Here is a 16,072-nt window from a genome sequence, read left to right on the forward strand (position 1 = left end):
TAACTCTGCGGGCTGCGTCCCACGACCAGTACTGGGTCCGGGAGCCCCGAATTTACGAGATCACTTGCTGCCTCGGCGAGTGGGTCGAGCAACGTGCTCAATGTCTTTTTCTTCCGACCCTTCTTCCCTTTCACCACAATATCGAGCGGCGATTGCCCGTCCGGCCATTAGTACCACTCATGGCCAGCATGGGCGTCTTCCCATCTGCCGGGTTGCACTCTGCAGCGAGGAGGCAGATTTTCCTATGTAGGCGCGCCCCGCATACGGGCGACTCTTGGAAGTGAGAGGTCCTAGCTTCAATAATTAGCTTGTCTCTTGTATGAAAACAACCATTACTACATTTGGTATATTATAAGGTACACTCGACGATAATGCTATTAATACAGGATCGATATCAAATGAAGGTGATGTGTTAATAAGTAAGGTAAGCCCCAAACTAGGGACGTTGAACTGCGACGGGAATATATGCGTCTGGTGGTGGGGGAATAAAGCCAAAGAAAGGATGTAAGCTGACTGGAATAAGGGTTACTGGTAAGTATAGGGAGGGAGGAAGTAAGGGTGCTGTGCTAGTCTCTGTAAGGGGAACTTGGGTTAAGGAAAACCGTAAGTCCACATGAGAGGCAGGAAAAAAGATAAAAGGTAAAGAGAGGAATGCACAAGTGAAGGTGTGCTCGCTGGCTGTAGGTTAGAGCGCTATGGGTGACCTTCAGTAGAACTATTTAAACCAGGGTTACTCGGAATTACATGGTGGTATAGAGGATGACTTACGCAATAACGGCGTGAGGTCAGTAGTTTCTCAGCCGCATTCTCCTCGGCCTTGCGTTTGCTAGTTCCCCAGCCTATAACGTACGGGTCCACCAAACTCTCTTCTGCGCCATACATAATCACTGTTGGGTAAAAGAATAACAAGACACTGTTAACGTTGAATGAGAGGGTGATTATGAGATAAACATACAACGAGGTTGAAGTACCGAACCAGGTACATTGGAGAGATGGTCAAATATGATAGAGCCGGTATCAACGGAAAGTCGGTCTTGGGAGATGCGCGATAGGGACAATCTCTTCGCATCCAAATCGGATTGGCCATGTGCTTGGTATCGGTCGCCATAGTTGATAATTTGGGGGACTAATAAAATCAAGGGTAAGGTTATATGCTATATCGGTAAAGTAAGAAACACACAAAAGGAATGGCTTGGTATTGCATTTGGTCAGTTTGGTGGTAGAAACCCTGAGTTGTGAACTGAATATGGCCAATATGAACTCGATCAGACCAGACGTTTAATTGATCTCTATAACCGGAAGTCCTAGACGGGGTATAAATGCGAGTATAAAACCGAGTCATTCAGATGAGAGCACGAAAACGGACAAGGAATGAATGGATCATTATATATGTGGCGCGCACTAGATTTTATGTGCCGAAATGGAGCATAGCACCCAGTATGCGAAGCTGAATATGGTTCTGGGACCCCTTTCAGAGAAGTACGCATGGCTTTCCAGAATAATTAGGGTGAATCGGCGGGAGGGAGCGCACATCAGTGCTGTATACGGGCAAAAACACCTACAACCCCATCGCGAATTGGAGCACTTTGATTGGGCGCGAGCTCCAGTATTTCATACGTCTAGAAAGAAGGCGGACAACGGTCAGGTAAGGTTACAAGGGCGGGATTGGCGGGGGAGGGGCGTTAGCTGGAGGGAATCAGATAAATTTGCCCACCCATAGCACAAGGCGACCTTTTTACCTTTCTGAGTGAGAAATTGAAATGAAGCCCACCGCTTTTACAACGTGGATCACAATGGCTAGTAAACGTACTCACCTTCGAGAGCTTTTGCAGTTCAGCTCTAAGCGAAATCTTCACGTCCACACGTCATTCCGTTCTGTGGAGTATGGCCATTGGTTGGTAAAATCCACGGCTAAGCCATTGGGCGTACCGGGGGGCTGTGTGACGCGTGTAGCGTCCGCAGAAAGTAAGGAGAAATGCTGCGTCAAAGTAGTGACACGGTCACCTGCCTGGATAAATCTCATTGAGGGGCGCGATGCAGGAGTCCAGGCACGTCACTGAGTGAGCTAGACAGTGTGCGAGAGTTCGAAAGCCGTACGACTGCGGCAGGAATTGCTGATAGAAATTCGCGCAACGCACGAATGGGATAGAATCCGATGACGAGTCTAACCGAGAGCGATGAGTATGTTCAGGCCGACGTCAAGTTTGAGTGTATTGCCGGAGAATAAAACAAATAGTTCTAGGGTGGACACTAAATACAGTTTGAGCCTTGGGACTAAACCAGGGTCAGAATCTCGAGGGAACGAGCATGAAGAAGGGGTAATATTGCGCGGTCGTGGTCATCGATCAGTTGATCATTTCAGCTTGCGTTTAAAGTTACCAGATGTAACATCATGATTCTATCCACAATAAATTGTTTTCGGGATGAAGCCACACACGAACCTTGGAGCCAAGCGAGTTCAATGCAACTAAATGACTTAAAAGAATGAATACAAACAGAGAGCGGGTCACAATCTGATCTGATCGGCTAACAGTCTGAGCGACGCATGTAACAACACAGGAGTATGAAGTAAACAGGAAAGGAAAGGGATGTTTTGAACAAACGCAGGCACAGTGAGGAAATCCAGATGGTCGAGACAAAGAGAAAAACACAGATGATAGTCAATAGTGATATACGAATAGGTACTCGATGATTGGTATGTACAAGGAAAGGAAAGGAAGGGCCGGAGGTGATGCTAGATGGTCCGTCGTGCGACATGGATGGGAGGGCAAGGCAAATGGCGCGTATAGAGGTGTGCAGGGTACGGCGGATCGGGGAGGTAAAGGGGATGGCGGGACGAACACACCGAGCACACCGCGCGACAAGTCTATACAATGAGATCGAATGGGAAAAAACCAAAGAGCCGGAAAAGAGGAAAGGAAATCTAGAAGGAGTAGGTTGAACTAATAGCTACTGGTTAGATAAACAAGGAATCGAGTGGCCATCAAATATGATGGGGACCATCTATGCCGACGATACTTTTTCGAATTCCTTTAGCAGGAGCTCTCTTGGCGGGACGGGAGGCTCGCCGTATACGGAAATATTGTTGGCCATCTCTTCAGCCCCGGCCCTATCAAGCCCAGCAGCATGGATCATACGCGCGAGCCATTCGTACGTTTTGGGTACATCGATGCTCAAGTCGTCGGCCATCTCGATGGTGGGAATCATGCCACGCTCAAATCCTTCAGGGGAAATGACAGATCGAGAACGAGCAGCAGAGAAAAGCTTCTCAGTAAGGACAACAACCTTATTTCCTCCATCCATGGAAGCATTGACAAGCTTGTCAACAAACAAGTGCCGATGCTCGGATGGAAGAGCTTCGAGGGCTAAAATTGCTTCATCAATGTTCTCGACACCAAGATATTCCTGTATAGCGTGTCAGTATCTTGTCAACTTCGATTCACATCAAAACGTACCTTGACATCCTCCTTCACTTTGTCTGGATTTCTTCCTCGGTCAAAGCCACTGGTGCTTCCTCTTTGTCTTCTTCCTTATCTTCCTCCTTGCCATCGCCCTTGTCGTTGTCGGCCTCAGTGGGCTTGGTCCTTGGCAACAAATTAAGCTTCTTCCTCTCTCCGGCGCCCGCAACAACAGGGGATCCACCGGGTCCAAGGTCAACGCTAGGCTTGCGGCTATTCGCTGTGCGCTCGGTAGGAGGGGGAGGTCCATCGACAGTTCCACCGCTCAGAGCAGAGAACATGTTCGCACCGGAGGCGCGGCCGATGCTCGAATCACGTTTGTTCGCATCTTTCTTGCTAAACACACTTGAAGGGCCGAATTGGATGCCAGTTGGCTTGGAAATTTTGCCAAATTGAGAGAGATCGCCTGCACGCGCGGGTGGTCGACTGGCCCCAGCTCCACCAGCGACGTTCCAACCATCGGGTTCGGTCGCATTAGCACCGCGGTGCTCACCTCGTCGGGATCCGCCACGAGAAACACCGTGTCGACCCGAGTCGTCGAGAGGAATCTTGGTGTGTCGGAGGGGGACGAGGGGCGGCGGAACGTGCTTGCCAGTGTCGCGCACGCAGTTCGATAACGTCCTGTATGGGAATGAATACCAGCATATATGAAAGCGCATACTGGCGACTTACCTGCAACATAAACTGCATACGAGAGTTGATACTGCTGCCCTTGGCCATCTCCTGCATACGCTCGAAGTAGATATCCATATGATTCCTCGCCTTGGGGTTATCCAGGCTCTGCCCAACGGTCGTCAAGAGTTTACACAAGCTCTCGATTTCCTCTTCTTCGGGGTTGACCACGTTCGAAAGCAACTTCTTGATACATTCATGCATAATACGTTCCGTCAACATTTGCAACTTGAACAGTTCACCGATGAATCGGACCAAACCGAGACCTTGACGCTTGGCCTTGGCGGCAGCATAATACTCGTCAGAATACAAGACCGCCTCGCCGTTTTCAGTGGACGCGGCTTCAGCAGCCTTGTCTTCCCCTGCTTTCGAGGCAGCGGCAGCAAGAGCGGCCTCCTTGGGCGTTCCATCCGCGCTCAAAGTCTTCTTGGCATCGGTTAAGCAAGTACTTGCGGAATAGCATCCCACCAGTGATTGGTTGACCCTCCGAGTTGCGAATTGTCTCGTCCTGAACATTGGGAGAAACGCTCCATCATCTTGCGGCACAGACGAGCATACATCTCGCTAAATGCAGCTTCGTCCTTGGCCTTTTCGAAAACGAGTTTGATGACTTGCATAAGGGTGCTCCCGTCCTTTTCTTGCTCAGATTTGTTAGCCCACTCGATAATCTGGTCGGAGATCGAATCGAATTATCCATCGTAAGCTTGTTGAGAAGTGCTTTGACTTTGCGATCCACAAGCTGGCGCTCTTCGAGTTGCTGGGGCGTGCGCAAGGTGCTCCCGGCGACCCAACGGTTCTCGCTCTGTTCGAGCGGAACAACAGGCTCAAGGTTTGCGGTTGATTCGCAGGAGTTTGGAATCCACTGGCGCGAGGATTGTCGCCACGGTGCTGACCACGTTGACTACGAGTGCGCTTGGCCTCACGAGGACCTGCGCCACCAACGCCCCTTGACTCGCGCTCCTGGACATGGGTGTGAGGCGACCAGCTGCACCACTGCCAAAGGCCATGCCAGACCTGGCCGCATTGGAGGCATCGAACCGAGCTTGAGAGGAAGATGGAGACTGGAAATTGCCCATGGCGAATCCGCCCTTGGCAAGACCGGGGCCGAGTCCAAGTCCGACAGAGCCCTGGCGCTGGAGGGGGGGAGCGTTGCCCATGCCCATTGAGCCGACGCGACGACCCCTGCACGCGCGCCACCGGGATACCCTGCACCCTGTTCGCCGGGTTCGAGGCCGATAGCATCGAGGGGAGGGAGCGAATCGGGTTTTCTCTTTGCACACGTTCAAATTGCAACAAGAATTCGCGATCATATCTATGAAATCGATGAGCTTTGATCGATCTGAGATCAAAGTGTGTACACACCTAAACTTGCCAGGAGTGGCCGCAATATTAAGATCCGGATTGGGTGTCTTGATGGTCTCGGGGTATGGGACTACATTCAAGTCCTCAATGATCCGGGCGCTAGCCAGTGCAGAGGGGGGCGCAGCACTACGATTGCCCTGTGCAGAGGTAAGATCCAAGGGACCAGGAACAGGACGCTTGGGCCGCTCGTTGGCCTGGGAGGTCGTAATGGAAAGAGGGGATGGGCGTCCTGGAGCCGTAGTAGAATTGGATAGAGGTGATGGACGGTCGGGAATGGTAGAAGGTAACAGGCCATTGGGAGGTTTTGGGGAAGAGATGGGAGATGCGGGAACAGTATCGCGCGCCTCTTCGGTAGCAGCCTCCTTAGCCTCGGCCTCTTCTTTAGCAGCATCAACCTCTGCTTTAGCCTTGGCCTCGGCCTCTGCTTTAGCCTTCTCTTCTTTGGCTTTAGCCTCGGCCTTCCTTAGCCTTGCGTTCCTCTTCTTCCTTGAGCTTGCGCTCCATTTCTTCTTTCGCCTTTCGTTCTTCCTCCTCTTTGGCCTTTCGTTCAGCTTCCTCCTTCGCCTTGCGCTCCGCTCTTTGCGTTCCTCCTCCTCCCGGGCCTTTCGCGCTTCCTCTTCCTTGACCTTGCGTTCTGCCTCTTCCTTAGCTCGTAGCTCTTCAGCGATCCGCTTTTCTTCCTCCTCTTTTGCTTTGCGCTCTTCGGCCTTGCGCTCGGCTTCCTCTTGACCTTGCGCTCGGCCTCTGCCTTTCGGTCGGCCTCCTCCTTGGCTTTACGTTCGGCCTCTTCCTTCTCCTTGCGCTCAGCTTCCTCCTTGGCTCGTTTCTCCTCCTCAATTCTCTCCCTTTCCTTGCGCTCCTTCTCCTCCTTCTCTTTGGCCAATCTCTCCTTTTCTTCCTTCTCTCTGGCTAAGCGTTCGTTCTTCTGCTGCTCGGTCTCCATGCGTACCACGACGTTCGGGCGCTTGGGTTGTATCGGAGTAGAGACCTTGGGAGATAATGGGACGCCTTCAAACGTTAATGCATCACCGCCGGGAGTGCTAATTCGGACGGGATTCGTAGGACGACGCAAACCGCCCGGAACAAACGTAGGAGCATTAACACTAAGCGAAGGAGATGGCGCACTCGGAAGAGCTTGGAGGGCGCTAGTTGTGATAGGAGGCAGAGTATGGGGGGTCGCATTATTCGTCGCAGGAGGAGTAGATGGTGGGCGAGGTTGAGCGGGCTGTGTTCGTGGAGAAGGCTGCATAGGGGGCTGGTGTATCGGAGGCATGTGATGTTGGTGTTGATGTGGTGGGTGACCGCCCCAGTACATGTACGGATTATAGTCATGAGGCGGCGGGTACTGAAGCCAAAATTAGTACAATTATAAGCAAGCCTACAGCTCTACTCACGTAATATCCAGTAGGCCCCCATTGGGGAGCCGGTGGCATCGGATGACCAGGATGGGGAGAATGATGTTGGTGAGGGTGGGCCATCGGATGCTGGTGATGCTGCTGGATTGGCATATTGTTCATACGCGGGCTCGCTGGAGGCCTCTGACCACCGCTCGTATTCGGACCGGGCAAAGGCGGCCGGCCGATTTGGGGGCTGCGTGGGAACGGGGCAGGATTGTTGCGATCACTAAAGCCGGAGCTGGCCCGCGAGGAGCCGAGGGAACTGCCGTTGGCGGCTGGTTGGCTGGCGCACTCGTGCTGGGTATGCTAGAGGGCGCCGCAGGGGTGGCAGTGACTGAGGGCGGACCCCCGCCCTGAAAGAGTGCATGTACATTAAGCTTTTTCTGCTTGCTAGGCGTAGGGGTCGTGCCGGGAGGTGTGGGCGCTGCGGCTGGAGCCGTCGACGCTCCGGTCGAGGCAGTCGTCGTCGCCGGGGCCGTGCTCGTCGGCATCGGTTGAGTAGGAGTAGGTGCAACTACTTTGATCCCATTGGTTGATGGCTGGGTGGCGGTAGGCGTGGCTGGGGATACGGGAGCAGGTGCGGGTTTTGATGTGGCAGCAGGGGCCGTGGCAGGGGTAGGTGCGGTGGGGGGCGGGGTGGCTACCTCTGCCTTTTTCTCGGGCGCTTGATTCGCCTCTATTGAGCCGAAGTTTATCGAGCTCGCTGAAATAAATCAAAGTTAATAAAAGTGAAAAATGGCAATTAATAAGGGGCTGACCTTGTCGATGCCCTGTGCCGTCGCAACTCCCCTCGAAGCCTGCTTTACCGTAGCATTCGCACCTGCCCAAGGGTGCTCTGGCGGCGCGATTGGGTGGTAGGGGTACTAGGTGCATTGGCAGGGGATTGAGCGCGTGACGTTGCTGAGCTCTGCGGAGGGCCTTAGACCACGCCGAGGTGGCAAGCGGAACAGACGGATTCGATGCCTTGTTTGGTGGGTTTTAACAGCAGAACTGCTCATTCTATTATTAAAGGTTATCAATTAAAATTCATCCAGTGGCTATTTATCCCTCACGAGTGCTATTCTTCGAGTCGTAGATTCTTCGCCTTCGTGGCGCAGCACAATCAGAAAAAAGCGAATAGAATTATAAGTCGTAAAAAACACCCGACCGGCAGGCTTTGCTCTGTCGAACAACAGAGATTGGCAAAGCACAAGGGGGGAGCACTGGACTCTGGACGCCGTAGTCGGTGACTGGCGGAGATGGGGATTGGGTCACGTGCCCTCCGCAAATTTCTACTAGACCACAGCCACCCAGACAGGATATGTATAGTACCCTCTTCAATCATCCCCTTGAGCTGCACTTCTGTACGTATTCTCCCAGGCCTGGGAGTGTAATCCCACTCTTATTTGTCGTAATTTACACATGTATTGCACTGTGCAGCATGTCGCCCTTGGACCATCGACGATCATCTCGAGAAACACATGTTTATCATCATTTCAAAAACGTGCTCAGGGGGATAAATCGAGCAGTGGTGTAACCACAAGTTGGTAGCCAGTAACTATGGATTACAGACAAAGCTTTTCAGCCCAGTGACAACACGGCATTTTTCTAAAGGGGAGCACAGATCAGTGGCTACAAGTTCTCGGGCTCGGACCTCCACTGGCAAGATATTCAGGGAGCATCAAGTCATTTTCCCTGATGTCATTTACCGTGGTACCATGACTTGCATGGATATCGATAGCAACACCCTAACATGAGTATACTCCCGTGGCGTAATATTTGCCTCGTGAGTATTTGGTTGGGTCCAGCCATCAAACGCCAAAGCTAGGAATGCAACTTTGAATTATTCGCCAATCATACGTCTATCGTGATTTACATCTATCTACCTAGCTTGCAGTTTAATGCTAGCATGATGCCTCAGGGAAATATAACGAAAACATCCGCCTCGCGTGGTACAATTGACAACATCAGATGACGTTCACCCAAGGGAATTCATGCTGATCTCCCTAAAGGCTGTACCTGAAGCAAAGTAACTCACCCATTACGTCCACGTACGAACACGGCCAATCATTTCGTATAGCGCTATAGACCAACGACGGTCGTCTCATAAGTCTAGTACCAAGTCTGCATGCGTCCTTTGGGTGTATGCGACTAACCACTCTGCGAGTCCAAAAAGCAAATTCCAGGTGGCTATGTTAGTAATGTTAGCATTCAAAGTTATAAATGCCACTCGTTTAAGTATTCTACTTTTAACCAATAGAATGACGACATAACCTCTGAATCATAAATCACATGAACTATGAGGTCTGGTGCTACTGCAAGTCTAGCTCTAGCATTTGAGTCACGTATGAACGAATTTGGAACGGAGCAGTTCTAACATCAACCCTGCGCAGCAGTGTGATAGGGGGGTGGGGGAAGAGAAGGGTTTGATAGCTAGGTATCCGGCGGCCAATAATCTGTTGGCGAGAGGATTGCACCCCGGTGAATTCCGGCAAGTTTTAGTTTCAGAGTCTATCTAAACTCAGTGAGCTGGTAAATGTGGCTGATTGGAGGTCAGTGTATTAAGCGCTGGCTGACCAAGCAACCCCTACAACTTTTCCACACTTGCCATCCTCGGGTTGCCCATGATAATCTAGTACTCTACATTCATTAATCTTGTTATCACTAGGGGCACAGCATGAATAACTGGGGCGTGCCAATCTACCAGCCGGGCAAAGAGCCCCTGCCGCCAGGCCTAACAGAAGATCGTCCAGTTTTGATGCAGCAAAAAAGGTGGAAAATTGGATGCGAACGGGATCGGAAAGCTGTGCATTTAAACCGTGTTGTCCGGAGGAGCAGGTGATTTTTGCTTTTCATATCATCACAGACACCACTCACTCCTAGGCGAACTTAGGTTTTGCTTTGGGTGCTTTCTTTTCACTTATGAGTTCATCATTCGCCATCGAAGACCCAATGAATAGACTAAATACGGACGCCAACATGTCTACACGCCAAAAAACATCCGAGTTTTTCAAAAGCACTGGGCGAGGAATGTGGCGATCGGGAAGCGGATTCGCCAAAGTGGGAGCATTGTATTCGGGTGTGGAATGTTGTATCGAAGGGGTAAGCACCATTCTCAAATACATGGAGCTGACTTGACCGTGGGACCAGTTCCGTGCGAAAAACGATTTGACAAATGCGGTCTCTGCCGGTTTCATTTCCGGGGCTGTATTGGCGAGGAATTCGGGGCCTCGGGCAGCTTTTGGTGGCGGAATGGCATTCGCCGCTTTCTCGGCTGCGATCGACATGTTTATGCGAAGAGAGACCGCAGAGTAAGGACCCTCTTTTAGTGTTTCACCAACCCCCGTTGTATCTCGACATTTGCTACATTGGCTGGACTATGCCCAGCCTAGGCACCAAAGATGGAGTTGACCTTAATATGGTGCCTTTAGACGCTCTGCCCATTTATTTCACTACATTGCGTCAATATTGACTGACTATTTGTATAGCGAGGACTAATACATGCGCACGGCTTTCTACAACTTCCTGTTCTGTGGCTCCACTAGACCACCTAACTTATTCGCTCTACCCTACACCGCTCAGTCTGTCTTTGTACAACATGCAATCAATATTACTTGGAGTTCCTTGAATCTGAACAACGCGTTTTGTCCATGGGCATTGATATACTCCTTGGAACCAAGTTGCGGGACCAAGACTTTCTATTGGAAAGTCGGTGGTTGTAGATTACGCGCTAAATAACCTAGGTAAGCTGTGTATATGCTTGCTGATATATATTCGCCTTCCTTTGGCAAGTATTAATTGTTGGCGTTGCTCGATGGCGCTTATCAATGCCGCCGAGTACGTGTTCCTATAGATTGATCAAACGAATTTCCCTGTTTCTCCACCAAGTTTCAAGCTCCTAATTGGTACGTTTCCCGATTTAGCACACCTGGAGTACCTATCGAAGCAAACAACGCAATATGGCAGTTAGAGTGGCCAATTCCATTCAGCCCGTGATATCTTACAATAAGCGAAAGTAGCATGCTATTTCCTCGACCTTTGAAAACTTCTTTGCTACTCCCTGCGCGATTTGAAGGGGTTCTTGTACTAGTTTTTGTTATAGGTTGAGATGACCTCAAACGTACCGTGGCACTGTCAGAGTACTGTGCTTCGTGTCAGCTAAATCGCCTCCCAAGGGTAGCTGCGCTCTTTGATGCTGGGTAATACTGAGGTATATATATCCAGACATAGTATGCTACAGAGCACTCGACTCTCAAGCATCTCACCTCCCATTCATCCCCAACTTCCGACCTAATCCTTAGCGACATGCCAACCAATTATGCAGTCCACCGTGGAGCAAAAATGCCCGTAGTTTCATCGACGCCAGCAGCACCTTTTATGCACGTCCACCCGAGAGATGCTCTTTGCCCAGTCGTCAATGTACTCGTACTCTTATCCTTTATCCTCGGGCGGCTGTTATATACGACGTCCAACTGTTTTGTGCGTTTTTGCTCGTGGACAGGCATCTGTTGGTACGTGGTCTCAAGTCATTCGTCGGATCGACTGACATACAAACATACGCATAGATGCTCGTGACCTTTTTGTACGTCGCTCTTGCCAAGTTATGAGATGCCGAAATAATGAAACCGTCTTTCTTTATCTAGTCACGGTGATGTATGGGAACCCCAATTTGGCTTGGTTCATCACCATCCTACCTCTGATGATTGCCTTTCTTGTTTTCTTACGGCATCGAGAGGGTCTTCGGGCATATATCAGATATAGGTAATGCAAAGGTACCCCAGAAATGGTTCATGTAGGATTGTCGTATCGTTCGACACGAATTAATGGTCCGTTGCGACAGATTGCCTGGGCTGAGCTTTCTGCAATTTCGAATGCAATGGTGCCAATGCGCCCGCCCCTGTGTAACTCTATTTTCGTGATAAATGTTTCTGTGCTGTATAAGTACTTGTGAATCGTGCACTATGGTGGCTGTGATAATAGATCAGATAAATGTGTATTATATGGAAGGATGCCAGGACCAATCTCCAAGCGCGGTCCCAATTTATTGGAGCACAGCATAGTGTCAGGTTGAACACCTCACGAGCATAATATATGTACACTCGCCAAGCACTCCGGTTACCCAAAGCGCTCCTTGGCCATGTTACGGAACATAGCCATAGTCTCAGCCTCGCGTGCTTTCATTGCTTCTAGTCTATCATTTGACGATCCATTCCCGTTTCCAGAAGTCGCTTTTTTCTCTGCCCACCGAGCTCTTGCGGCGTCTCGCCTTGCAATACTAAGCGGCCGTCAATTAAACTACCGATATGGCCGTTATGAATATGGACACTTACGCAGCTTGGAAGCTATCACTATTCCCGGCCCCCATCAGCACATCCTCGCCTACTTCCAATCCGCCCTCTTCTTTTCTATCCCGCATAGCTTTGTCATCCTCCCGCCGGGCCCGTTTTTTCTCCATCATGCCTTCTCGGCCAACCGCCTTTGGTCCAATGCCACCATCTTCATCTTCGAGTCTCTCTCGAGCCCGCTTGTTGGCTGTACGGCGCTCTCCCCTGGCTGATTCGACAGCTTCTTCTCGCTGAAGCGTGAGGTCCGAGGCCGAAGGCAGTGAAGGGCCAATCGCTTTTCCGGGAGGAAGGGATGGTCCTTGAGTGCGCTTGGACGCTGTGCTGGACGTAGGCGGGGCATCAAGGTCGTAGGTCGCCTGGCTAACTAACAGCGCCACGCATTCAGATGTCAATACGCGAGTGTGTAACGAGAAGCGACTGTTGGCTTACCTGCTTCTCGCGCAGCTCTGAGCTCGGCAGCGCTAACCTTTACCATTGTCGGCGAATGACCACCTGTATGAAGTCTGCGATGATGCAGGTCGTGCACTTTCGGTAGCTTCATCGGCGTTGTAGTTCTTTGGGAAGTTTTCCCTTGTTCCAGGCCTTGGTTCAAGTTAAGTGTTTCGGTTGCCACGAAAACCGATAAGCAATATTTACCTTGACAAAACTTGCGAAAGTAACTACTCGAACCCGGGCCGTAGGAAAATTAAGTTAATGCCCTTACAAACGTCAGTCAAGCTCTATGTACAAAATATCTCAAGTGAAAACTCACTGCCTGGCCGCTCGCCTGAGAGTTCGTCGAAGTATTTGCCACGCTCCTCTCGCAGCCATGCCCTAAATTCGGAATTCTTCTTGAAATAATCCGACTCGGATATTTCGGATACACCCAGAGACTTTAAGGATAACTTGGGTGTGGGGGAGCGCGAGCGCGAACGTGATCTGTCCCGAGGCATGGTTGTCGGGATGACGATGTTCCTTGAGTTGGCATTTGCAACGCTGTTGAGTAAGCTCGGCGCTTAATGGCTCTGGACATTGGTTAGAAAAATAAGCAATAACAGCTCGACTCGGTCTCTTATATTCACTTTGTGAGGCTAGGAACGCTCAGGTTTCCGGGGACAACCTGTTTTGGTCCAAATAATTCTGGGACGCTCGGCCAGGCTCTGGAGTACTGCACGAGTGCGCTCGATGCATAGAGCCCGATCTTCGAAGCGCCTATTGTCCTTTACGAGTCTACGAGTGGTCCGGAGGCTTTCGGACCCGTCGAATAACTAGGTATAATTACGGTGTCTTCGTTGTTGTGGTTGTGGTTAGGTCGCTTCAAGGCTTGAAGTTCAAGCTCAAACTGCTAGTGTTTGATTTCGATTGCTGCGCTAACTTGGTACCATGTCTCGATCAATTGGAAGACCAAATCTAGGATGCTTTCCCCCAAGTTGACCAGACTTGAATAACCAAATTTAGCTTCATATATGTATATGTATATTACGGGGTTCTCGTTCTCTTGCGCATTTCCCCGAGCTCAATTTGTGCTACTGGACATGGTCATAATCCAGTGAGAATTTACCATTATGCACAAGACACTTGCGTAGGGCTAACTTAGCCGCAATTTGCTTTGATCTAGATCTGGGTAGGAGAATAACGCCCTGAGTAACTCCTACTTGCCCTCTTACTCAAGTTAATTTTGGTTTCTAGGAGAGAGGTCGTGGCCTACTGCATGTGAGGGCAGAGCTTCAAGAATCCATGAATGATCAACGATCCTTGACCCAGGATTATTCAAGTTTTCCAGTGTTGCCACTTGATTACATGTTCCTGGAGCGAGAACTGACTGATGCTTAAATAGGTAAGGATCTTCTCAGTTTGCTATCACTAAGTACACCTACCATTGCAATAATAAACAGGACGTCCCCCGGCTCCCTCAAAAGAGATATATGGATACTTTACGCATTTACACTCGTCAACGCTAATTAGACTATTCAAGCCTCTTTTAAATTGGATATAGCAAGCAGGAACGAGCAGCCATATCGGCGATAGTCAACCATTTGTCAGGGACCAACCCAACATTTTTAGGGCCAGGTAAGGCGGGCAGCTATATTCACCTGAAGGAGGTGTGCTATTTCTCTACGGGGACCTGAAAAACTCCGGAGTGCTCAGGTTTTGGGGACCTGCTCTTTGGATCCCACCGGATCCGGAGCGTCCCGCGAGCACTTCGGAGCGTCATTTTATGCTCCGAAATACTCGCTTACCTTGTGAGCGAGTGAGCGCTCCGGGAGTTTTCAGGTCCTCGTAGAGTTATGATGGGCGAGCAATCTGTCATGATACGACTTTTTTATTCATATTTAACGAGCTACAAGCGAACAAGGCAAACCGCTCAGCTCATCCCATGATACGACGAAAACCATGACTGAGAGCCCGAGACCTATAATGTCAAGGGAATAGATATCCAAGGCTTTGCGTCGCAATGCCGGCTTGTTGGTAATCTAATAATTAACTCTATTGTCTCTGAATATGGGTGCCCGTCTACTCGAAAGATTTAGAAAAACAAAAATGACAGCTCGACTCGGTCTTATATTCACTCTGCGGGCCAAGGAATTTCCAGGCTTCCGCGGCCAGCCCATTTTGGTTCAAATTATTCTGGGGCACTCAGCCAGGTTCTGTGAGGCACTGCACGAGTGCACCGGATGCATAGAACCCGATCTTCGAAGCGCCCGTTATCTTCCACGAGTCTACGAGCGGTCCGGAGGCTTTCGGACCCGTCGAATAACTAGGGTATAATTACAGTGTCTTCGTTTGTTGTAGTTGTGGTTAGGTCGCTTCAAGGCTTGAAGTTCAAGCTCAAACTGCTAGTGTTTGATTTCGATTACTGCGCTAACTTGGTACCATGTCTCGATCAATTGGAAGACCAAATGTAGGATGCTTTCCCCCCAAGTTGACCAGACTTGAATCACCAAATTTAGCTTCATATATTATATGTATATTACGGGGTTCTCGTTCTCTTGCGCATTTCCCCGAGCTCAATTTGTGCTACTGGACATGGTCATAATCCAGTGAGAATTTACCATCATGCACAAGACACTTGCGTAGGGCTAACTTAGCCGCAATTGGCTTTGATCTAGATCTGGGTAGGAGAATAACGCCGTGAGTAACTCCTGTTTGCCCTCTTACTCAAGTTAATTTTGGTTTCTAGGAGAGAGGTCGTGGCCTACTGCATGTGAGGGCAGAGCTCCAAGAATCCATAATATGATCAACGATCCTTGACCCAGGATTATTCAAGTTTTCAGTGTTGCCACTTGATTACATTGTTCCTGGAGCGAGAACTGACTGATGCTTAAATAGGTAAGAATCTTCTCAGTTTGCTATCACTAAGTACACCTACCAATTGCAGCGTTCGTAATAAAACAGGACGTCCCCGGCTCCCTCAAAAGAGATGTATGGATACTTTACGCATTTACACTCGTCAACGCTAATTAGACTATTCAAGCCTCTTTTAAATTGGATATAGCAAGCAGGAACGAGCAGCCATATCGGCGATAGTCAATCATTTGTTAGGGACCAACCCAACATTTTTAGGTGAATTCGGACATTGCCCTACATGGGGAACTAGCCTACTTCAGCACGACAAGAGTACAAGAACTAATGTAAGTATTCTCATGCGTTCTTAACCTCCCAATCGGGCTCGTCAACCGCGTCCTGCATGGTAAATGATACCAACTTGGGCCTCCAGCCACGTGAGTGATACCTTCTATTACTATGTTTGTGTATTACTCCGAGTACCAGTCGCATAACTGACCTTCGTTATGGCAGGTTCGGTAGAACTAAGGATCAATTACTCAACTGCAGCTGGAATTCACCCAACTTCGATCTATTTGCCGACCATCACCTGTCC

At 49.9% G+C, this 16,072-nt stretch overlaps 5 protein-coding genes across 5 annotated transcripts; all 5 read right to left on the reverse strand.

The window, feature by feature from the left end:
• Positions 1 to 706: 706 nt before the first annotated feature.
• Positions 707 to 1,342, reverse strand: RhiXN_07205 (dsrm domain protein; the record flags this gene model as incomplete). The annotated part of the gene is made up of 4 exons (XM_043327021.1): positions 707 to 715; positions 769 to 913; positions 972 to 1,126; positions 1,181 to 1,342. The coding sequence occupies 4 exons, from the start codon at positions 1,340 to 1,342 to the stop codon at positions 707 to 709; spliced, it is 471 nt and encodes a 156-aa protein (XP_043185493.1).
• A 1,661-nt stretch (positions 1,343 to 3,003) lies between these two features.
• On the reverse strand, positions 3,004 to 7,762 carry RhiXN_07206 (eukaryotic translation initiation factor 4G; the record flags this gene model as incomplete). Its single annotated transcript, XM_043327022.1, has 13 exons — positions 3,004 to 3,405; positions 3,456 to 3,467; positions 3,506 to 4,079; positions 4,120 to 4,638; positions 4,689 to 4,798; positions 4,867 to 4,992; positions 5,054 to 5,263; positions 5,319 to 5,442; positions 5,493 to 6,199; positions 6,223 to 6,837; positions 6,887 to 6,988; positions 7,036 to 7,592; positions 7,648 to 7,762. 13 exons carry the CDS (start codon positions 7,760 to 7,762, stop codon positions 3,004 to 3,006), a joined length of 4,173 nt encoding a protein of 1,390 aa, XP_043185494.1.
• Positions 7,763 to 9,747: 1,985 nt separating this feature from the next.
• Positions 9,748 to 10,155, reverse strand: RhiXN_07207 (uncharacterized protein; the record flags this gene model as incomplete). Its single annotated transcript, XM_043327023.1, has 1 exon — positions 9,748 to 10,155. The coding sequence occupies one exon, from the start codon at positions 10,153 to 10,155 to the stop codon at positions 9,748 to 9,750; it is 408 nt and encodes a 135-aa protein (XP_043185495.1).
• A 1,828-nt stretch (positions 10,156 to 11,983) lies between these two features.
• RhiXN_07208 (uncharacterized protein) lies at positions 11,984 to 12,688 on the reverse strand (the record flags this gene model as incomplete). Its single annotated transcript, XM_043327024.1, has 3 exons — positions 11,984 to 12,143; positions 12,199 to 12,577; positions 12,643 to 12,688. The coding sequence occupies 3 exons, from the start codon at positions 12,686 to 12,688 to the stop codon at positions 11,984 to 11,986; spliced, it is 585 nt and encodes a 194-aa protein (XP_043185496.1).
• A 215-nt stretch (positions 12,689 to 12,903) lies between these two features.
• RhiXN_07209 (uncharacterized protein) lies at positions 12,904 to 13,145 on the reverse strand (the record flags this gene model as incomplete). The annotated part of the gene is made up of 2 exons (XM_043327025.1): positions 12,904 to 12,911; positions 12,965 to 13,145. 2 exons carry the CDS (start codon positions 13,143 to 13,145, stop codon positions 12,904 to 12,906), a joined length of 189 nt encoding a protein of 62 aa, XP_043185497.1.
• Between the last annotated feature and the right edge of the window lie 2,927 nt (positions 13,146 to 16,072).

This window comes from Rhizoctonia solani, chromosome 13, assembly GCF_016906535.1.
Source record: "Rhizoctonia solani chromosome 13, complete sequence".
NCBI lineage: Eukaryota > Fungi > Basidiomycota > Agaricomycetes > Cantharellales > Ceratobasidiaceae > Rhizoctonia > Rhizoctonia solani.